The 24,898-nt window shown below is 34.5% G+C and overlaps 1 protein-coding gene across 1 annotated transcript in view; it reads right to left on the bottom strand.

The window, feature by feature from the left end:
* Positions 1–1,379: 1,379 nt before the first annotated feature.
* The window catches only part of LOC129217534 (cytoplasmic dynein 1 light intermediate chain 1-like), a 34,593-nt gene continuing 11,074 nt past the window's right edge, over positions 1,380–24,898 (bottom strand). Inside the window, exon 2 of the mRNA XM_054851851.1 lies at positions 1,380–4,891. Within this exon, the coding sequence (XP_054707826.1) occupies positions 3,272–4,861 (1,590 nt within the window). The 5' untranslated portion in view covers positions 4,862–4,891 and the 3' untranslated portion in view covers positions 1,380–3,271. The remainder of the gene's footprint in view (positions 4,892–24,898) is intronic.

Genomic DNA, 24,898 nt, shown 5'->3' with positions numbered 1-24,898 from the left:
CTCGTCAAAATTTATGCAGAAAGATTTCATTAGCGGATGCATTTGGCAGTTTTTTCAACTGTCGCGGTTTTTGAAGTCAAAGACTACGTAATAATGTTTGTCAGCTTTCACCATGTAAACAAAATATCGTCAATCAAAGAATCTCTAAAAACTTTTTTTACTGTAAAATAATCCAGCAACTAAATTAGGCAAATCCATAAACAGCACAAAAACTTTCATTAATGTGTGTTTGTGCACAAATTCAAACCATCGCCAAATTTTACTACTTATTTTGGAAATATTTCGGATAGAATTGTTTAGCGCCATTTTATGGTGACCAAAAGTATCTAAGCATATGGCGACAATATCTCTTTAACAAAAATTAGTAACATACCGTTTTACAAAGTAAGGAGGGGGAGCATTATCCAAGGTACCCCAAAACGATTCCCGCAAATTCGGCAACATTTTAAATTGCACCAAGAACCCACAATAATTGAAATTTTCCAAAATAATTAAAGCACGTTTAAGGGGATCACATGCGCGTGGCTAAATTTTTTTAAACATTTCGTTCTTCAATAGACATACAGAGAAGGTAAGACTCCATGTAAAAAAAAAAAATAAGTATTAACTGATAAATCTTTTTAAACATGTGAAGTTTAATTTCATATTTCGGAAATTCTTCAAATTTGTATACGCTTAAATTTCGTGTTTTCGTTTCTAAATAAATACTATTTTGCTCTTTTTACTTACTGCTACTTTAGTTTTATGAGTAAGGAAGAAGCTATATTTTAAATCACGTCAAAAAGGTGTGTTTTAAGTTCTTTCACTTAAAACAGAAAACAAATGCAAGTAACGATTGTTTCTCATAATTATTGCTAACACAAGCAACGCCGGGTATTTTTGATAGTAAATATATAAAATAAAAGTAGAACAGAAGCACCTAAATGAACAGAAATATTTTTAAAGAACAGCAACGAATATTTTGTCACAGCAGACAATCCGATATGTATATAAACGTGCTGCCATCTGTCAAAAAGTTTCCCAATCAATTAAAGAAGCAGGAAAAACTAAAATATCAAAAAAAAAAAAAAAAAAAAAGAGAAAAATGAAGGGATTGAAAAGTCAATAAAAAAAATAAAAGAGAGGGAAACATTTGGAAGCAAAAAAGCACATGGAATAGTTAAAGAAATTTATTAAGAAAATGAATTTAAAAAAGTTAAAGAAAAACTAAAGACCTAAAGGAAGGAAAAGAAAAATGTGAAATAAAGAATCTGCAAATGAATGATGTCCCCACCTTTTCGCCGACACGAAATTTCCTCCCCCGTGTTTTTCAGTTTCAACCTTACCTTGTGATATATTCAAGGGGGGAGAAAACTTTGAATAGTTGCTGTCGTTGAAAATGAAAGTAAGCACTTCTGTTTTGAATGATAACAATAAAATCAAGTAAAAAGTTCCACACCTTTCTTTGTTTGTTGCATCACATCATTTTATTTACACAATTCTACACTTAGAAATAAGTATTAGCAATTTAATTTGTACATCTAATCTGCATTTGTCCCTTTATAATTGTATAATTTTCAGAAAATAATGTTCATAGTTTGATTTTTGCTACAAATAGGAGGAATACTGGGGATTTATAAGAGGCGAATAATTTATTCACTTAAAATAATTTTTCGCACGCTTTCGGCGAAAATAAAGGATTGAAGAAAAACCATCTACACACACTGCGTCCTCACAGAAAAAAAAAGCTGAACTAGATTAATAGCAAGGCGATGAAATATGTTTGCTGCTTTTGTTCGGTAATTGATAATCTTTGGGATCGAGTTATGTGAATGCAATTTTTAAGAATTGAACGAATAACTGAACATCAGCAACAAGCAATTGTTAGCAGAGGATGCAATACCTAATTTATTTAAAATTAATGTTTGTTTTCAGAGCACCGTCAACTCTTAAAAATAAGTAAAAATATCTGATGGACAATTTACCAAAGGAAACAAAAGACCAAAAAATTTCCCCAAACAATTCTTATTTGGAAGCTCCGTCGTCTCTTCTTGGATTCTGCGATTGGAATCATGCCGCACATCCATGTCTTTACCAAATGAAATTTATTAGTCGCTGCATTTATCTTGTCTTTAGCAAAAGAGTGCTGGGCATCATGGGTAGAATTTAGAAAACAATACTGGTTGACACACTCGTATATTCGGTAACAGCGAAAGAATATAGAATTGGTTTCAAATATCCTTTGATAGCGACCACAAACATTGAAGCGTGGGTACTGCATGTGTGCCAGAAAGCAGCGCAAAAGAGCTTATCACTTTTGCAGTCGATTTTAAAACATTGGCTATCCATTTGTTTTTCAAATTAAACATGGAACAGTTTTAAAAAAAATAAGCAGACAAACATCGCTTTGCATAGATATATAGATGTGCAAGATGTCGACAAGTTAAAGAAAATTATAAAAATGTTTTGAAGGTAAAGAATATAAACATCGACATTTTTAGTGTTCAACTTCTGTTTATGACGATAAATTTATTGCAATAGCATGTATTACTTAAGTCGTCGAGAGGCTGTATAGAGTACAACTTAAATGAATGACTTATTCAACAAATATTTATAGTGAATTCACATTTCACAATTTTCTTTTAAATTATTTTTTATGAACCTCAATAAGTTAGCAATTTAATAAGGTCTTTGGACGTGAAGTATTTCAATCAAAATTATAACCAATGATTTTTTTTTTTTTTGAATTTTTGAACCTTAAACTGTTACTTCATTGATTCGAGTTTTCCGTGCTTTAAGAAATCGGATGTTTTTAAACCCTAAGATTACCATCTAATATTTATTTTAGAAATCTTATTAAATGTGAAACCCTCTTTTTCCTCCAAAATGTGCATATAGAGTGTACTTTAGAATGGAGTCAAGTTTGATAGTAATTATGTCTTGTAAGGTGTAGATATATTTAGGTTTCCTAGTCGTACTACTATTAAGGATTAGTAGGTCTAACTGTTAATTCTCAGAACTTAGATCAACTGAGACCTCAGATAGACAGTTTTAGAGTTAATGAAGTTCAATCGGTAGTTATAATACATTTCATTAATAATGTATGTTTTGTTGGTAGCCTAAGGGTGAAACCAAGAGTACGATGAACGTAAAAAGAGATCATTGTGTGCACATTATTTGAGGAGTTTTGCCGACATCTTGCTAAGCTGTGGATAATGAAACAGAAAAAAGATATGAGCACATAAGCAGTTTACGAAGGCATACATTATATCACGAGCTTGGAAGACGATAACTAAGACGAGCTCTCTTCACACTTGTGCTTGGCTTCCAACGGAGGTACTTCGACAGGGTCTTTCGTCGAATGCAAAGCTTTGTCCTCCGAATTCTGCCGTGAAGCAGGGTAACGGTCCAGATGTTCCTCTGAGTTGTTTTCCTGAATACTTTCCCCAAAATCACTCATAAAGTACTCTGGTAAAGGATGCACCTTAGAATCTTGAGTATCGTCTGATTGTTCTTCCACTGAGTCTTCTGTTTCGTAGTCTAATTCATTTTCGGCGAAGGAACTCTGTGCGTGTGATATGCTTCTCTGAAATTCCCGGCTTTGCCTCGTATGCTCCCCATTTTCGAGTTTTGGTTCACTGCTTTCGTCATACGCCCTACGTCCACCAAGTCCATCCGGCCGATCGGCTGGAAGACTTCTCCTCTTATCCAGTAAGTTTTTGAAGAACGTGTGCAAGATTGTATCACCATTTCCTGGCACAACCACTGAAGCTTGCTTTTTGGGAACTGCTGTGGGGCGTGGCCTACGGGTCGGACCTGCCCTCTGCACTACTTCAGTTCTCACTTCTGAAGGGGGTGTCTCCGGATCAGTTCGAGCTAGGGCGTTCTGCAGATTACAGAGGAACTCTTGATCGTATTGTGCGACCACTTCTGCTCGATGTTGTTGACTAAGAGTCCTCCTCGGTTGGTAGACAACGTCTTCGAAAGGAGTGGTCAAAGGTATGGTGTTGAGGGACTCAGCAAGGATTCGTATTTTGTTCTCGCTGTCCCAACCTGATGGGACAAAGATGGCGTCCCTCTCCAGGAGAATGGCGGGAATCCGGAAAGGAAAGGCATAGATTCGATGAAGGATGTACTTCAGCAGAAGATCACAATTTTTGTCCTCTTTTAGAGAAACATAAAACAGGGAAGCTCCGTATGACAGACAAAACTGTCTAAGAACTAACTGCATGAAATCGAAGTGCTCGGTTTCGTAGCCGTAATCGGTTTCCAGCACTTTCATATGGTCTGTTTGTGTGATCACCACGATGATGTCAACCCCTAAATTGATCTCAATATCTTTCTGTTCTTCGTTGAGGCTGCCGTAGATACTCAGTCCCGGCTCGACGTACTCACGAAATCTGTTCAAGTTTTTCGCCTTCTGCTCATAAAGGATAGTATCAGGAAATTTCTCGATATGTTCTTGCAACAGCCTAGTCCACATGCTTACTTTGTTCCGTATGTTCCACGGCGTCGTCATAGATCCTAGAAGGAGCACAGTCGTGTCCTCCAAGTGCTCAGCACTCATCACATACTTGAGCAGTGCTCCGAACGAAGGATCGTCATCAAGGATCCATATCCCAAGCCTGGCCTGGTTCTCCAGAAGTTCGTCCCTCACGTTCAAGAAGCTGTACTGGAGGCCGTTACCGTTGATGGGTCCAACTTTGGGGGAGACTCCGTGAAGCCTGGCGACCAGTGCCTTTTTGTGCGCCTCGTCATCGCCAAGTATCAGCAATCGCTTCGTCGGGGACAGTTTGGCTGGACACTGGTTCAGGCACTCCGCCGTCATGTAGGCCCACAGGTGGTCTCCGTCCTCGCCACTGTCCCCCGACTGGTCCTCCATTATCCACCCACTCACTGGCGGCCGGAGATCCTGAAAGAATAAACATAACACTATCAGAAACATTCCCGTTCATGCGTCTGATTTCACAATTGATCATTAGATCTTCATTTTATTAAAATCTTGAAATCATCAGTTGAACTTAGTAATTTGTTATGAATAAAGATTAGACTTAAAATTAATAAATCAGAAGACTTTAAAAAATGACTTGAAGTTCGTTATAGTTAGCAATTGGTGAAACTCTGGGCAAAAAGGAAGCGTATTTTCGAGGAAGGCTTTGGATTACCATAATCAGTTTCATCAATGATAAAATGGCGTTACGGTAAAAGATTGGCACAAGTTCAGCGTGAACAGTTTAATATTAATATAAAAAAGTATGAAATGAGCTTAAAAAAATGATGTGATTTTTGTGTTATTTTTTAGTTAAAATAAAATTGAAATTGGAAGGTTTTAGTTGAAAAACGACGCCGCTTACATTTACTGAAACCATAAAGTATAATTATTTACACGACTTAGTGAATAATATTTGCACTACTAGATACAGATCATACTTTTCCAACATATTCATGCATTAATCCGTTTGAAATATGTAGGTATGAAAAATTTGTGGTTGCCTTGTGGTGCATCGATTCCTTTACTTCACTCTTACCAATAACCACAATTCAATCCATATAAACTAACTTATCGATCAAGATATAACCATGGAGGCATTTGGTTGTACGGATACCTAGTTCTTTTTTCTGTAATCCAGAGCTAGTCGTTCTCAAAATCACAATCGCAAAAATGTATTCTTCAAAAAAGATCCGAAGTAATTTGCGCTAAAACAACCTCCTTATAAATGCCAAAAACCCTTTTCAGAGAAATTTCCAACAGAAAGAAATGAAAAATAATTCCGTGTAGACCCCTAGTTAACACACGTCTTACTCTCTTGGTTTACAAGCATTAAACGAATATCTCAAAAGTATATTCTTTATTCTATTTCATAAAAAAACAAGAACATGCGCCATCTTAGTAATTTAATAGCGTTCTGGTCAATATCAGGGCTTTAAGTCACATACCTCGATTTTTTGAGTATTGGAATAAAAAGAGAAAACTGCAATTCAACCATTTTACTTGCTTGGTCTTTCTTTGCCAGCCTCGATGAGCAATCGATTTTACGGAGTGTAGTGTCCATAAGAGTAAAAGAACAAATGAGAGATGTAAAACACATGTAAACGCAAAGAACCAACTATTTCAGTTTCATGCATCAGCAGTTTTTCAGTGAGATGTGAAGAGAAGGTGCTCGCTTTGGGGCGAAAGTTTAGAGCACGCCTCACTCTCTTCCCCTCTGCGCAAAAATCAGAAATTTATTTAAAAAACATCACTGTGCAAACACACACCGAAACGAAAGGAAGCAAAATTTCAAAGACGCGTACTTGTGTTCTTTTTTTTTTTTCTGGGGGAAAGTTTCAGCACTTTTAGTGCTAGTAAAAGCCCTGAAAAATAATGTAAATTAGAAAGATGGTTTGATACGGACTAAGGAACCTCTAATGGGATTGTTTACATCAGTCAAAAGCACTACTTTTAGTCACTGAAGTTGATAGAATGAGCAAAAAAAAAAAAAAACATGGAGCGGGAAAAAAAGATTATTTTCAAAGAGTTTAATTTTTAATTAATTTTTTTTTATATTTCCAATTGATCAAATAAAGAGGGGTCCTTATGACGTCACTGGTGAAGAACTTGGGCGCGCACTCCGCTGGTGTGCTGAATGTTTACGCTTGGGTTGTCTACCGTGTTTCCAGGTTATGATAATTGTGAAGTGAATTAAATATTGCGCTCTACGCTTGCTATCAACCATATTGTTTACCAGTTCATGTGAGTAAAGAAGCGAATTAAACGGCATTTCATCACTTGTGATGTCATGTGCAGAAGCGTAAAAAAATTAATTGAGCCTGCGCACCGATTAAAAATTTTTTTTTTTAATATTAAACTTGGTCAAATTATTTTTTAAATGCTCAGATCTTATTTTTTAAGCATGCTCTTTCAGAAAAAAATACTTTTAAATTTTCGGAAACGATCCCATTGTTTCTTTTTTTTTAGCGAAGAAAGAGGGATAAAGGACAAAAACCGGACAGTTTTGATGCAGCTTAATTTTGAAAGGCTCTAATTTAGCAGTGAAATAATTCATTTTGCGGTTTTATTGAGATTCATGCATTTATATTTATTTTAATTCTTTGTGGGGAGAGAGAGGAGGAGAGTGACTTGCGCCGAATTTTAGAAAGATCAAATGTTCAGTAAATTTCATTAGCATCCATTAGAAATTCATTTTTAGAGTCCCGGGAATTCTAATTTTGTCGGAGTCAGTCTATGTATTAATACTTACATTTTTATTTTACTTTCAAAATGTTTTTTTAACTTTCTGTTACGCTATCTCTCCGCAATTACTGTATTAAAATTATTTTCTTTCTTTAGATGTTCCTGATTTACGAAAATAAAATAGACCCAAGGGTTGCACGGACATTTATTGTGTTTTAAATTAAAGACATGCGTTTTTAAAAATAAAAAGTGCAGACTAAAGCCTTTTATTCTTGAAGCAATCATCCTAAGTCTCATGATAGCATTAGAAATAAAGTATATTGAGAAATCTAGGCTTCTATCATTTGTTTTACTCTAAACGTGTCACCCATTCGTCTTAGTTAACTCACATGACTTGGGATCTTTACCTCAGCTTTTCCTAGCCAATGATTAAGCCAATGATTGAACTTGTTCCCTCCAGTTACTACTTCTTGCTCAAGGGTCATGTATCACAAGACTATACTAACATGCTGAAATTTGTCAACCCAAGGGAACACGTGTATATCATGTTTGGATGGTATTACTCGCCGTTTTAAATAAGTCTAAAAATAAAGCTAAATATATGCAAATATTGCAGTATTTTGCGGTGAGTTAAAAAATTGTTCTGCCATGCATTATCGTAAATAAATAGGTGGAGCATTTTTCACCCCACCGAGCCCCAAAGAGTTCACTACATTTTTTTGATTTCATATTGAGAGTTCCTAGTTTTCTTTTTCTTTTCTACTTTGAAAATTCTTAAGGCAAATATGATTAGAGAGAGCATTGGAGTTAGTTCTGAACTGTAAACACGAAAGCTTTCTTGACCACTACCAAGGGCTCAGTAGACAAACAGAGCACTGAACGGTCTAATTTTCAGTCAAATAAGTTTTCAGTAATGGTGCTTCTACAAATTTTAGTCAAAGAAGTAATTTAATTTCATCGTAATGGTGAAAAAAGGGCAGACACGCAGTATTTTTCCTTTCTTGACCACACTCTCCACTTTAATCCTGATAGCCGCACTCTATTTTCTCAGGAATGGAAGACGTGCCCTTCATTTCTGTCATTGTTCATTGCTCTCAGGGAAAAACTACTCACCGGCTCTTTAGTTCACTTTAGCATGAATAAGTTGAACGATTTAATGCGGTTTCCCCAGAGGCGGCGATTGGGGCTGAAAAGTGTGTGTGTGGGGGGGGGGAACCTACAACTAAAAGCCATCTGACTTTTAGCGGCACCAAAAAGAGAGAAAGAAAAAAAAAAGTATAAAATTTTGCTAGGGCTAGTTTTCAGAGTAGATAAGTGGTAATTGATGTAAATCTAGCAACTTAACTTACGTTTTTATTAAAATTTTGATGAATTTTATACACAATAGCTTTTCCCGAAGAAAAACACAGACCGAAATTAGACTTACATTATTTACAACAAAGAATTTTGAGATGTCCCAAAAAGTTGGTAATATTTTCATTGAACAAGTATGGTTTGTTTTTAAGCAAAACAATTGATTTACTAATATCTAAACTAAGAGTTACTGATTGTGCTAAATAATGTTTCGTAAACAGATAAACAGATGATTGTGTTCCGAAAATGTTGGCAATTCTGCTTTTTACTTCCTTTTACAAAAGGAAGTATTGTATTCGCGAAAAAATTTTCACTCAAAAATCGACCTTAATTTCCATTTTGCTCGCCCCCGAATGAATATTGATTTTTTTTTCAACCCGACCACACGTGGATACATGCCTAAGAACGTAAAGTCACTTTAAGAATCCATTTTGACGATCCCAAAGTTAATTACAACGAGTTTTCTTGTGACGTCCGTATGCACGTATGTATGTGCGTATGTGTGCATGTATCTCGCGTTGCATTCGGATGTTCCAAAGGCGGTCTATTACACCTTTTTGGGGTAAAATCATTGTTAATCTCATCAAAAACAACCCTGTTGTAAAAATTTCCCCGCCAAGAAAACCTTTAGCTTTCCCGCACAAAAAAGAAAACCTGCATCCTAAACCCAAAAACCCTCAGCCATAAAAAGTTATGATATCTAGTTTGCGCGCCAAGTATCTGCCAAACTATCATCCTCCCTCTTCTCCTTTTTCATCGCAGCTACTTCCATTAGAACCTCCTCCCACCTTCAACTCCTCAGAAATATGGATAGATCTTTTAAATTGTTTATCTTGTTTGGCGGGAAGCTTTTTGCTCATCAAGCAACCACTTCACTTTGAAATCTTCCCGCCAAACAAGATAAACAATTTAAAAGATCTATCCATATTTCTGAGGAGTTGAAGGTATGAGGAGGTTCTAATGGAAGTAGCTGTGCTGAAAAAGGAGAAGAGGGAGGATGATAGTTTGGCAGATACTTGGCGAGCAAACTAGATATCATAACTTTTTATGGCTGAGGGTTTTTGGGTTTAGGATACAGGTTTTCTTTTTTGTGCGGAAAAGTTAAAGGTTTTCTTGGCGGGGAAATTTTTACAACAGGGTTGTTTTTGATGAGATATCACATCTTTTTGCATTGATATTATTACTTTGTCTGTATTTTTAGAATTGAGAACTTCAAGTCAGAAAATTTTCAATTGAAACAACGCTGTTTTGTGTTTTTAAGGAACAATAATAGCTAGCCTAATTTTACGTCAAGTTATTTTCTGACTATTAAGATTCTATGTTCATTTTGCGAGAATTGGACGGTTTAAATTTTATTGCAATTCTTGTATCCTCTCTGTTACAAAGAAAACTTCTTGGATAATAAAATACTATAGTTTAAATTATATTGTTTTCGAGTATTTTACAACTTCGCAATAAATTCTACTACAGTTTCTTTATTTGACATATTATTCAACATTTTCATGAAGGTTTCTTTAAATGTTTTACAGCTTGAAGGCTATTTTAATCTTGCTTTTCACTTTCTTGTTTAATAACATTTTTTCTTAAATCGTAGATTATTTTACGTTTTATGGGATAATTTTAATTGTTTGGTGATTTATCTTTTTCTTGCGTCTTTGTCTTGTTTAATACCTAGTTTTGTTTAAAAGTTCATTTAAAAAACGAAATAACGCATGTTATCACCAAGCAAAAAAAAAAAAAAAAAACTAAGCCATTAAATATTTTAAATTTGAATGTGTCAGAAGATCTATACAACTTTACTCGATGTCAAATCGCGGATATCCCAAATTTGCCATAGCGATTGCGCATGTTGCGCGCGGACTAAGCTCATTAAAAGTCTTGCTTAAATTAATTGCAAAAATTTTTTTAGCTAACAAATTACTGCAAATCACGGATATCCACACACGTATTTCATATATTTGCAATTCATTATGTGTTGTTTGTGAAAAATCCATTATTTAGAAAATAAGCAAACCAATAAAAAAGTGCTATTTTTCGCTTTCAATTAAAAAGTTATATGTGCTGTATTCATATGCGTACAGTTTCATATAATTTGTCACGTAAAATATTGTAATGGTTTAACCCCAGTTTCGCGCCGACATTTAAAATTTCTTCCCTCCATAAATATATAAAAACTGAAAAACAGGGGGAAGGAAATTTCGTATCGGCAAAACTTTGGGGGGGGGGACAGCATTCTAATCTCATTCATTACTTTGTTTCTCTGCTTAAGTATAAACAAACAACATAGAATTTGAAAACAGAAAGCCCAATGAGCTAAGTATGCGCGCATGCGCAGTCGCTGTGGCAAATTTGTGATATCCGCGATTTAACGTCTAGTTGAATATGTTTTAGTCTTGATTGAATTTCATTTCCTAAGACAACTTTGGAATAACTGTTAGATCTGTTCCAACCTTGCAATTGCAGTCCGAGATAAACAAACCCTATACTGAGAGTAAGTACATAATAATTTAGGGAAAATTAGTGATTTTCAAACTTCAATTACTCCGACCCATGATGTCCCTGGGGGTTGAATTTTTGCATATGTACTCAATGGCCCTCCCAAGAATATGTATACAAAAAACCATTGCCGTAGCCCCCCGGGGGGCTGTGATAGAACCCCGGGAAGGTACAATTTGGGGGGTAAAAACGAGGGTGGAAGAGGAGGGGGGTCAAATGGCACAAAATGCACATCAGTAGGGCACAAGGAATGTGTGTGCGAAATTTCAGCTTGATTCCTTTTTTCGTCTGGGCTGTAGCCCTGTCAAAGAAAGCGAAAACTTTTTTGAACAGCTATTTTGTAACTTTAATACCTCCTCCCCCTGATGGTCCAATGGATTGTATTTTGGTTTACGGCGTTAGGGGCCACTAGAGATTGAGTGTACCAAAAATCAACTCCGGGGGTCTTCATGGGGCTGAGATACATAGGGGTGAAAAACCCAAAAAACCCCAACTTGTTCTGTCGTGTAATCTTGGTCTTGGTCGCTTTTATTTCCTTTCGTCCGTGGCGGTGGATTTGCTTCTGTTGGCTGCTGACGTTCGGTTTCCTTGGCGGGGCGGGACGCTCACGCGCCCCGTGATTTCAATGTAAACTCAAGCGGTGCTATAATTTGGCAAACACTTGGCAATTCATAGCCAAGCTTTTGGTAGCCAAGTTTTATCGCCAACTTGGTGACGAACTTGGAGGTTTTTTTTTTTTTTTTTTTTTTTTAAATCTGGTTTCAATTTGTCCATATTTAGAGAGTTAACCATTGAATCACATTAAAACTGCCAATATTGAGAAAACTTATCTGCATAAAATGTTTTTTTGCTTCGGTTCGCAACAGACTTGGAATGAAAGTATTTAAAAGTTTTTTTGCTCACTCCGAGGCACTATTATCTTAAAAAAGGAGTAAAAAGAAGTCATATGATGCACACATCAGCTCGTTTTTTAAAATAATTTCCAGTTTTAGTTCTTGAATTGAAGAGTGAAATAAATAAATGAATCATTAAAAGTGGGGTGCCCCCCCCCCCCCATCGCTGCCACTGGGTTTTCAGAAAATATATCCAACTCCAATTATGAGCATTCCGACTTATTAAACCTCCTGATGAAATGAAGCCGTTCACTGCATTTTTTCTTTATTTGCAATAACCCTAACATTGATTTCACTTTTAAAAATGTGTTCTATCTAATTCGCAACGCCAGCAAACTATAGGGGTACTGCAGTCACCTTCTAATGGCGGATGAAAAAGGTAAAACAAACGCATGCCGTTGCGTAGAAAATGCTAATAAGCCTAGTAATTTTTGTTTGTATGCAAGATTTTTTTGCTTTATTCTTTTCAAAATAATTTAATAAGTCATGTGGATATTATGGTCCACATAGGAAGAAATGAGAATTCAAGAAGCATTACTAAACGTCAGATATTAATGCAAATTATTCGTAGTTCGTAGTTCTAAGCAGCCATTTCCACGATGTTGAATTCGATATTTATCAATTCTTGATGGAACTACATTTTCAATGTGGCCATGAGACTGATAAGAATAACAATTAATACTGGATAATTTAATTATATGACATTACGAATTATTATCAAAAGAAGAAAATGATACTTCTTTGCTTTGCTTGGCTAGCGCTATTAGTTTTGAATTTGTAGTTGAGTTATTTTTCTCAAAGTGCCGAATGGATTAAATTAAAATTTTTCTGTTTCGTATGTTTCTAATTTCTGAATTATGATTTATTTCTGTCGTGCTATGCAAATAATCAACAAAATTCTCACGGATATATGGTGGTAGTTTTATTTTTAATTGATCTACCATTACTTCTTTTAACTTATCGAATTCTGTAATCTTTCTACCATTTTATTCCACTCATTATAAAAAATAAAAATGGTTTAACTGACATGCGAAGTCTCGCTAAGGGTTCTTTGCTCGCACGTACTAAAACTATAACCCTAAACAAATCTTTGGTGAAACTCTTCAGTTGAGAATGAAAGGAATAAAGTAAAGTTGGCATACTATTTTGGCGATGAAAATTCTCGGCTTTTGTTTTTGCTAGTTCAAATTTCTTTTTCGGTTAAACATTTTTCATTTCATTCTATGATAATATATTCAAGAAAATATTTTGCTTACTGTTCATTTTAACTAAATACTGCAGTAAAATAAGGTTAGTTAAATTAACTATTTTTAAGCTAGGCGGAGATGAAAGCTCGAATTCTTCTACTAATGTTATTAAATCCTTCTTTAGAGCTTAATAACCCCATATAGCCACAAATTCTCACAAAACAATAAAGAATTTCACCTGGCACAACGTTATCCTCTTTCAAAAAAAGAAAAAAAATGAAGCTTCAAACAGACAAGCATATTTGTTCTTAATTTCATGCAAATTCGAAGTTTGTTAATCCAGAGTTTTCTAGTGCTTACGCTTTCGCCATTTACGACAATTAACACACTTTTTAGAGAAAAATAATGAAAACTAACATTATTTTGAGAAGCTCGAGAATACCATTACGGGACGAAACAATTTCTATTGCTGAAAGCAATCTAAGACACATCAAATGCATTAATAAATACTCATAACTAACAGCCTATGTTTACCAACAGACACACGTGGAACGTAATGTTTTACCCTCTTCTTTAATTTTATAAATCACCACAAAGTAGCGTATTCGAGCGCTGGAGTTGCGAATAATCTAAAGGTCTGTTGAATCCTTTGTTTGTGTGACCAGTATAAGATTCGCACACCTCTTGAGAAATTCAAACTAGCGTCTGTAGAAGCATTGAGTAATTAATATAACAGCAACGAAAATCGAAAAAAAAGTTTTAAAAATCGTAGAAAAAAGGATTCAAAGTTTGACTGCAACACTGTATTGCCCGAACTTTGACTTCTTCGAAACAAAAAGTCCATTTTTTTATTTTATTAATCTTTCTCTTTTCCATGACTGTACGAAGATTATGACGTCGGCAGAGTAAAACAACTAGGTGGGGTAAAGTCGTCACACTTCCTCCCCCTAAGCTGTTTGGCCTCTGAGTAACATAAGTGACGATGAATTAATCCAAAAATATATTGTAGGGAAGACAGGGGCACGTTTACGCAGTGCCCTTTTTTCAAAACGAATTATAACTGGAAAGCCGACAGTCATAACAGATTGATGCTGGTCTCTAGCACATGTATTCTTACAAGTTTTTTGAGCATCCGTCGAGCTTCGGTCTAGCATGCAGAAATAATAATCTGTTTTCTATCAAGTTGAGTAAGTTTTGTGTTGAACGTTTTGAAGCTTATTGTGAATAAATAATACTTAGTTAAGGAAGAACAAATATATAAAATTTAGCAGAATTTGGTCTTTTTCTGAGAATATTACTTGTATGAACTGAAATGTTATTCAAACTTGGCAACGTGGCAGGTTTACGCGTTGACGTCGGAGCACCCATTACTCAAGTTCTTACGGTGTTTTACTTCTAAACGTGCCCTAACGCTTTTTTCGCTCCAAATTGTCTCAAACCTTTTTAATATTTTCAGGCTATTCAGTTTTGAAAATCATCATTTATTTTGTAATTGAGTTACAAACTCGCATCATGTAGGTTGCAATCATATAGTGCTGTCTTCATGCCCATTCAGCTCTTACTTTATACACTATGACTATGCAGTCCGTAATAAGTTTGCTTTATTTTAACAATGGTAAGACATATGTTTAAAACACTAAATGAACCATGTTAGGTGTCAAAATAAATGTGCGTAAACGTGCCCCGTGTCCGGGCCAAGTTTACGCATCCGACTTGGACTCAAAAATAATTTTTTTAACAGTGAAAAACACAAACTGAGCAAGAACTGAATGTACCAATTTTGACTCCATTAACTTTTTCATAAAATCGCGATGTCTTAAATTTCCTAAGTTCAAACATAAAAAATAGAAAATTCATTGAAAAAAATCCACGTAAACGTGCCCCGGTCTACCCTATTTATAACAGCACCAAGTATGCCTGCCCATGGCATTGTTTTCTGCTAAACAAAAAAGTTTTTAAAAAATGCTCTTTTAGTCCAGTCATCTGGTAGTTTTACCTGGAAAGTTTTCCAGAAATTTTGAAAATTGGTAATTTTATAGATTTTGATGTGCTCTTTTCGAATTTCCACTTTGCCACCTCGTATCTTTGCCGCTCGTGCCGCCATATTGAAAAAATGTCGTCTAAAAGCGGTATTTGGATGATATCTCCGTTCTGACTTATTTTACGATAAAAACATATTTTACAAAATTAAACTAGAGAAAATTTCCTACAATTTATGTCACAACAATTTTTTTGTAAAATAAATAGCTTCGGCGTACGAGAGCCGCAAAGTATTATTTAACACGCGTTATCGCGGAATGAGTATTTCCACACTACTTTGAGGTTTAGTTATCATAACACATCGAGGAAACGCAGAGTTTAATTAATAAGCATATAGTACAAACACAAATTCTATCGATTTACAAGTTAATTTACTAACTGCATAAAAACTCACAATCCACAAATTAAAATTCTTTTTGTGGTAGAAATGAGCGAGAGGAAAAAGGCAATACGGAAACCAAATTCCATTTCAGTTATTTCTTCCTATCTGCACTAAAACACCGAAATAGACTCTTATAACCAGGCGCCACGTGGATTCCCCCCGTCTCTCCCTTTCCGAAATTTGTACCGGTAGAACTCAATAAAATATTTTAGTCTGCATCATCAGTATACTTGTTACGAAAAATTTATTGAAAAAATGGCGTCTAAAAGCGGTATTTTGACGATATCTCCTTTCTGACTTATTTTACGACAAAAAAATCATATACAAAATTAATTTATGCATTATATATATTAATTTACATACAAAATTAAACAAGAAAAATTTCCTACAATTTATATCATGAATTTTTTTTTTTTTTTTAATATTGTGGTCAAACAAGCCACAGAAGATGCAGACACTTTAATAATCAATACTGCGATAAGTGTCTCTTCAGCATTCGATTCCGTAATTGTTGTAGGCGAAGATGTAGATCTTCTTATTCTTTTGACAGCTCTATCTAAGCGATCAAACATATATATGCTCACACCAGGAAAAGGAAAAATTTCGCAACAAATATATACAACTGACAGTATCATAGATAAGACAGCCGTAGATCATATTTTATTCTTGCATGCCTTTAGTGGCTGTGATACAACATGTGCCCTTTTCAATCAAGGAAAAACGGAATTTATTAACGTACTACGAAAAAATCCAAATTTAAGTGAATCTATTAAAGCGTTTAAAAATCCAAATGCTGATCCAGAGATCATTGCTAAAGCTGGAGAAGACTTCTTTCTTGACTTATACGGTTTCAGTGAAGTGAAAAGTAAAAAAAGCAAGAAAAACATGACTTTAAACGCCTACAGATATGAGTGCTTTGTAAAATCCGCATATAAAAGTAAATTTAATATTTCGTCGTTACCTCCAACAGAAGCAGCAGCAAGACAACATTCTTTTCGATCTTATCACCAGATTCAGCAGTGGTGTAGGAATGAAAAAAACCCAGAGCAGTCGGGGTAGAATAGAAGTAAGAATAGGTTGATTCCTGTTATGACGCTTGACCCTCCAGCTCCGCAAGCCTTACTAAGACTTATTTCTTGCAAATGCAAAAAAAGATGTCAAAAAGCCTGTGGATGCAGAAAAGCCGGGTTAAAATACTCCGTTATGTGTACTAATCGTACAGGTGGTAATTGTGAGAATTCGCAAAGTTTATCACATGATAGCGATGAAGAGGAAGAAACGGAGACGGTTTTCGAGCAAACGAATGATGGAATAGAAAATGAAGAAGCTCATGATGAATTTGATGATCCCATCGCAGATGATGTCAAAGAAATTGCATGACGTCTCAATCGATACTGAAGACGGTGAACCAATAACTCTTGGTCGATCAAAAATATCTACGCAAAAATGCTGTTAGATAGCACTTTTCGGCGCTTGTTCGCATAAATTATTTATTTTGCAAAAAAAAAAAAAAAATTCTTGTTTAATTTTGTATGTAAATTAATATATATAATGCCTAAATTAATTTTTTATATGATTTTTTTGTCGTAAAATAAGTCAGAAAGGAGACATGGTCAAAATACCGCTTTTAGACGCCATTTTTTTCAATAATTTTTTCGTAGCAAGTATACTGATGACGCAGACTAAAATATTTTATTGAGTTCTACCGGTAGAAATTTCGGAAAAGGAGAGAGGGGGGAATCATCGTGGTGCATGGTTGGAAGAGTCTATTTCGGTGTTTCAGTGCAGATAGTAAGAAATAACTGAAATGGAATTTGGTTTCCGTATTGCCTTTTCCCTCTCACTCATTTCTACCACAAAAAGAATTTTAATTTGTGGATTGTGAGTTTTTATGCAGTTAGTAAATTAACTTGTAAATCGAATGAATTTGTCTTTGTACTATATGCTTATTAATTAAACTCTGCGTTTCCTCGATGTGTTATGATAACTAAGCCTCAAAGTAGTGTGGAAATACTCATTCTGCGATAACGCGTGTTAAATAATACTTTGCGGCGCTCGTACGCCGAAGCTATTTATTTTACGAAAAAATTGTTGTGACATAAATTGTAGGAAATTTTCTCTAGTTTAATTTTGTAAAAATATGTTTTTATCGTAAAATAAGTCAGAACGAAGATATCATCCAAATACCGCTTTTAGACGCCATTTTTTCAATATGGCTGCGCGAGCGGCAAAGATACGAGGTAGCAAAGTGGAAATTCGAAAAGAGCACATCAAAATCTAAAAAATTACCAATTTTCAAAACTCCCGGAAAACTTTCCAGGTAACCCCTTTTTTTTCCGACCAAATGACTGGACTATTTAACCAGACTTAAAAATTGTTACCCTATTTCGTCCCCTCTCCAATACACCTTCGAAAAGACGTCATAACGGGTTAAAAATCAGGTAATAATATTGAATATGTTTTAAGAATGGGGTCGTTTCCAAAATTTTAAAAGTACTTTTTTCGGAAAGATCATGCTTAAAAATATAGGATCTGACCATTTTTTAAATAATTTGTTCAAGTGTTGTTGTTTAAAAAAAATACTTAAATCGGTGCGCTTTCATTGTTTACGTTTCTGTCGTGTGACATCACAAATGATGAAATGTCATTCAGTGTTGCCATTCACGGAGAAAAATATTTTATTCGCATCTTTACTCACGTAACTGGCAACGATATGGTTGATAGCAAGTGTAGAGCGCAATATTTAATTCGCTTCTTGATTATCATAATGAGGAAACGTGGTAGAAAGATGCGCGAAATTGCATGATTTGTGACGTCATAAAGATCACGCCTTGTTTTCAAAAATCGGACATTTTAAAAAATTAATTAAAAAATAACTGTTGGAAAATGAAAGTATTTTCTGGATTCATGTTTTTTTTTTTTTTACTCATTCTATCAATTTCAGTGACTAAAAGTAGTACTTTTGACTGAAGGAGAAAACCCCAATGTATTTAAGAAGCACATCACAAATTTTGAATGTTTTTAAAAATATATTTAATTAACAAATAAAGATTGATGTTTCAAGCCTCCAATTAAGTGTCACAAATGATATTTTTTTTCTTCGGCTCGGAGCACATTTTCTGTTTTCCACGAGGTGCTTTGAGAGCAACGTACTAATCTTTCTCCACCATGTTTGTCTTCATAAAAACCTTTTTTGCACATGAGATACTCTGAATCAGTGTCTTTTATTCCAATCTTGTAAGGGACAAAAATAGGATCATCATATTTGCCATTATGGTGGTTTCTTGTTTTACGTGAAATGAACCTAACAAAGCAAAACGATCTTATCATTCAGTTCGTGGCTTACCGTATACAAATATGTCAAACACAACTAATCAAACACCTCCTAATCAATCAGAAAGGCATTTAAAATGAGTATGACGATAACTCAAGTTTTCAAAAATTGTTATAAGTACTATATCACTGGTGGCGTCACCTAGTGTCAAACAAGAGAAACTTAGGGTGGGGGGGACTTTGAGTATAGGGACAAAATATGGCATTAGAACCTAAAAACTTTACCCGAACTGCAAATTTAGAAAAAATAGGTTGCATCACTTTTGCTGAAACTTTTGATCAAAACTAACTAAATAAAAGTTAGAAATAGTATTTCAAGAGCATTTAAATTAAGTCTTCATGTCCCCCAAAATCGTGAAAGATAACTCCTTTATTAAGTTTTCATCGATGCAGTAGGAAAAAAAAACTAAGTTGCTGTGACCTATTTCTGGCACTCTCACCAACCTGACATTTAGATGTGATTGGGCTTTTAAACCTGGTCCATTTTGGGCATGTATCGAAATGAGGTTTCTATCAATCAAAAGTACTACTTTAATTCACTAAAGTTGATAAAATGAGCAAAAAAAAAAAAAAAAAAAAAAAAAACATGGAACGAGAAAAAAAAACCTTATTTTTAAAACGTTTCATTTTTAATTAATTTTTCAAAATGTCCGATTTTTCAAATAAGGCGTGGTCTTTATGACGTCACAAGTGATGAACTTGACACGCTAATCCACTGGTGCGCTGATTGCTTACGCTTGCTGTCTACCGCGTTTCCAGATAATGATAATTAAGAAGCGAATTAAAGATTGCGCTCTATGCTTGTTGTCAACCATATCGTTGCCAGTACATGTGAATAAAGAAACGAATTAAATATTGTACTCTGCGCTAATGGCATCAGTGAATGGCATTTCATCACTTGTGATGTTATGTGTAGAAAAGTTAAAAAAAAAGTAATTAAATCTGCGCTCCAATTAAAATAATTGTTTTAAAAGTATTAAACTTTGTCAAGTTATTTAAAAAAATCGTTGAATCCTATGTTTTTAAGCATTGCTCCTTCAGAAATAAAAAAAATTGTAAAATTTCGGAAACAACCCCATTGGACTCTCCGACTAAAAAATGGACGTCTTTAAGGTAGTTTGCTACGTTTTAATTATTTAAAACACAGTTATGTTTGCTTTACAAAAGCCTCAAAACGTTGATAATAATTGTAAAACCGAGTGGCTAAAAAAGCAGCTGTATTGTAAAATGAATTTACACCCACTTCAAAACACGATTGATTTTCATTAGTGATGAAGTAAGGCTAATTAAATAACGACCGTGGCTGAATTTAATTACCAAATAAGCGTAACAGCAGAAGTATTTCGAACTGGAGACGATTAAATTAGTCGAGCGAGAAACGCGGTGACGAAATTTGTTTTAAAAGTAAACGATTGTCTTAGAACAAAGAGTTTCTGTTTTTCTTTCAATGATCAATTTCGAACCTTCGTATTCCTTTTAATTACTAAAATTTAAGCACTTTTTTTGCCTCTTTTTTCAGTGAAGTTTAAGAATTGTAGCAATTCATTTTTGTATGCATAGAAATGACTTCTTTGTACCATTTAACTTTTTAGTAAAACAAGGCAACTTAAAATTTCAATAAATATCAAATTCAAATAAATCAGCCATTCATTGCTATGCTTTTAACAAAAATTAAAAAGTTAAAAAAAAACCTTGCTTTAAAATATATGTTTTTTTTAATTAAAACTGAAATCTATACTAATATTATAAAGAGAGAGAGAGGGCGAATTTTTGTGCGTTTATATGTTCGAGGTAATCTCCGGAACTATTGCAACTTTTTGAAAAATTCTTTCACTATATGAAAGGTGCTTTCTTATTGAGTAACATAGGCTATAATTCGAAAAAATCCGATAAATAGTTCTTTTTTTTATTCCAACTTAGGCTCAAATTTCACGTAAATTGCCTATTATTGGCTATTTAAGGGGTGAAAAATAACTTGCACATATTAATATTTTATATCGTTGAAAAAGGTAGAATTTTCCGCGTTCTAAGCAATTTGTTTCAATGCTGTAACTTCATTACGACGAGAGCAATTTGCGTTTTAATCTCGAACTTGTTTAGGCTTAGCTGAAATTTTGGCAATACTTTCTTCATTAAATCTATTAATAAAAAGTGAAGGAATTGTTAAATAGTTTTCTTTTTGACACCGTTGAAAAAAGCGACATTTTTTTACTCCAGAAATATCTCGACCTACGGTCAAAAAAGTAACCTTCTATCTCCAAAGGAAAAAAGTTACAAGCCGTTAAAAATCAAGTTCGAATAAATATAATCTCCTTTAAAATTACTGATGTTTTGCTTCGCATTGCCATGGTTACGTCTTTTAGCTTCGCTTCATTTTAATTTCTTATAGGTCCACAAACTTGGCGCCACGGAATTTAAGCAATGGGGATATGTTTTCGCCAATTCTGCATATTTTACGATCTACGTTATGATAATTCCCCCAGACAATGTAGAAATTGCGGGAAGAGTTTAAAAGCTAGGAGTCTTAGCAATTTTCCCAATTGTCGCCAAATTTGTGGACGCCAAAGACCAAGGGCTAATGTACTTCAGCCATGGCCTTGCTAATAGGGGCAAAAGCAAACAATGGGGTTGTTGTCCTTCAGTCAAAAGAAGTGCTTTTAGTCGCTGAAATTTTTTTCAACAGAACGGTTCAAACACTTGATAGTTTATTGAATTTTTTTAACTATTCAATTTACGAAGTTTGAACAGAACAACATCTGTAAATAGATAAATCTATATATATAAAAATCTCGTGTCACGATGTTTGTTCGGGAAAAACTCCGAAACTACTGAACCGATTTTTATCAAATTTCATACGTATCTGTAATTTGGTCCAACTTAAAAGATAGGATGGTTTTTATAATTTTGTATTGCAAATGAAATGTTTATTATACATTAATAATGTGTATTAATTGTTTGGTTCTGTATATTCTTAATAGATGGCGCTGTAAGTTAATTCATCCTCAAAAGTTTTATTCTTGAGTTAATTAAAACTTACAAATGTGTGTGTGATACTATGTTACGGATATTGATGGTTATCAACAATATCGCCTTGGAAAGGAGGAGTACTGAGGCCACACTTTTCAATGCATATGTCAAATTCTACAAATCAAATTGAAATTGATAAGCAGAGGGTAATTCCATACTCACCACTGCTTTTAAAAACGTATGAGGCTCATATAAATGTCGAGTTTTACAGTTCCGTGAAATCCACTAAATACTTTGTAAAAAAACGGTATTCAATATCCTTATAAGGTCGCATTTGAAGTACGAGATATGGACGAAATAATGCGTATGAGTGGATATGTAAGCAGCAATGAAGCTATCTGGCATAATTTAGTTTCTCCATATACGAAATAGATTTTTCTGTACAGCATCTTGAAAACGGTTAACAAGTATATTTTACCGAAGATATTTTCTACGAATAGCATTTGAACCACAAAAAACAACCCTGATTTTTTTTTTGTTTGCATTGTCTAAAACCTAATGTGTTTGGCTCGATTCTCAGAAATAAAATTATTTAGAAATGTTCCACGCTATTTTACATGCATTGCAAAAAAAACCCGAAATGTCACTGATTATTTCCGAGGAACATGTTGGGATTTCATAGGTCATTACAATTTTATTTGGAAATCAAGTATCTGCGTCAAAACGTTTCCTGAATTGCTACAAACGTCATGAATGCAAACTTCTCACTGTTGCGAAAAATATTTTAGCTCCCAGTTTAAAGATTAACTGAGCATATTTATTAAGTATATCGGCTTCAAGGCAATTACCTTCCGTTTGCATTGCCTAATAGCTCATAGAGAGAGTGAATGAGACTTCGGATTCCGTAGCTTTCCAGGAATCGCAGGCGAGTTAGACTTACGGAACTTGCTTGCAAGTTGGTCTTACCTTTCGCCATGCTTGCAGAAATATTGCTGGAGCTTTCTTGGAAATTGTAGAGTGGTGTCAAGCTTTGTATTCAACTTGCCTAAGTTTTCCTGATAGTCCAGCGACACCATTGGCTTTTAGCCTAGGATCGTACTGAGTTCTTGAAAAAGATTCCAGGATAATTTCAGGCAGGTTAATGAACTTTAGTGAAGAACTGGCTTCACTACCGTCGTCGTGGTCCGTTCAGATTGACGTAACTCCCAATGGGAGGAAGTGAGTCTCTAGATTCCGTAATTTTCCAAGAATAACAAGCAAATTCATCTTAGCAGTGACAATGGTAGCGATAACGGTTTTGGTACTTTCTTGGTGAGTCGAAAAATGTGACAACTATTATTTTTAATCTTACTTCGATTCTCTCTAAAGATTTCAGAGAAATGATTGTCTCGAATCGGAGAGGTTTTGGAATTCTTCAGAAAGACTTCAGGATGATTTTAGGAACGTTTCTCACTTTTAGTGGGATACGTTCCTATTTTTTTTGCAAGATACGTTACAGGCAAAAATTGGGCGTATTCGGTGCCCATTATTTTTCAGGACGTTTCTTAATTGTTTTACAATGTTGAATAAAATCAAAAAAATCATGGAAGTCACGCAAACAAAGAACACAACATTCATCAATCTCGGACATAATTAAAAATTAAAGTCAATACATTGGGACTAAAACTCCATCCAAAACAAAACTGTGCATCCAAAACAAAACGAATGTTGTTTTTGCATTTGTTTTCGTTAAACATTCCCGAACAGAGGGAACATTAGCGGACCGTTAATTGTCGAGTGTTTAATACATATCACGATGCATTTCGCGAATTGTAATTATTGGTAGCACACAATCAATGGGAGTTGCATTTTCTAATGCAGGTTTTGCATAACGAGAAACAGTATTTGTCAACTGTTTGAGATGATTTTGAGGATATAATATCCAACACAATCATCATTTTTGAGGGAAAACTATATAAATTTTATGCTTGAAGATGTACTCCATAGAGTTAAAAAAACACACCGATGTTCAAATCAAGATTTTACACCAAAGAGGTATAATGAAGTTTTAGTGTTTATTGAAGATTTATGCATTTCAATTTCTAATTTGTTGTTTAGTCATTATGGTGTGATATCACCTGATCGATTGGTCACCGACTTAGTTAACACTGATTTACAACGAGAAAAAACAGTGCAATGACGCTGTCTTAGCTACAATTATTGTGACTAATGAGCCATTACTGAAAGCTGAAAAAAGAACCATAATCAGATTGTGCTGACCGTTCATGCTGAAGAAGGCTATACAGTTGTCGAAAAAAAACAAAGCCGTAAACACTCCAACTGAATTTTTAAATTCTCTGGATACACCAGGAATGCCACTAGACGGTTTCCGGTTGAAAATTGGTTCACCAATTATTCTTTTTCACAACCCACCTAGATTATGTAACGGTACCCGTTTCTTCATCAAAATTTCAACAATTTTGACGGAGAAGTATAAAGGAGAAATTTTCGCGCTGCCACGTAATCCATATATAGTTTTCAAACACATTTGGAAGGCTTCAATTTCCGATTTGTTTGACTTTTGAAAAGACCATAAAGAGATCTCAAGACCAAATAATGTCTACTTTCGTTTTGAACTTGAAACATACATGTTTCTCTCATGGGCAACTAACTATCTATCGCCTACTCACAAGTGGGAAAGTTATCACACCTATTCGCGTTAGCAAAACACATTTTAAACAAGAATATTGTGCACACTTAGTGCTTAGATAACTTTCAGTTTTCAAATAATAGAAACAATAGATCGAAGTCAATGTTATTTACCTCATTTATAAATTTAATTTTTATATATTTTTATTTTAGTTAATGTATTTTGTGAAGAAGTTATTGATTACAAACTATAGAGAAATCTGAGATGAATAAAATGTAGTGTAAATTCTAAAAGTGTGTATGGGTTTATGCTTAATTTTTAAGTTCCGATATTTTACAACCAGTTTCGATATTTTCTAGCACTTTCGATATTTTCTAGCACTTTCGAGTTATTTTGCTTTGATTTATGGCCGAAGTCATACTTGCAAACTTTACTGAGCGTAAGTATAGTTCTTTTGCCGTTGAA

This window comes from Uloborus diversus, chromosome 2, assembly GCF_026930045.1.
Source record: "Uloborus diversus isolate 005 chromosome 2, Udiv.v.3.1, whole genome shotgun sequence".
NCBI lineage: Eukaryota > Metazoa > Arthropoda > Arachnida > Araneae > Uloboridae > Uloborus > Uloborus diversus.
Note: the sequence above shows the minus strand (reverse complement) of the source record. Positions and strands in the feature narration are given on the sequence as shown.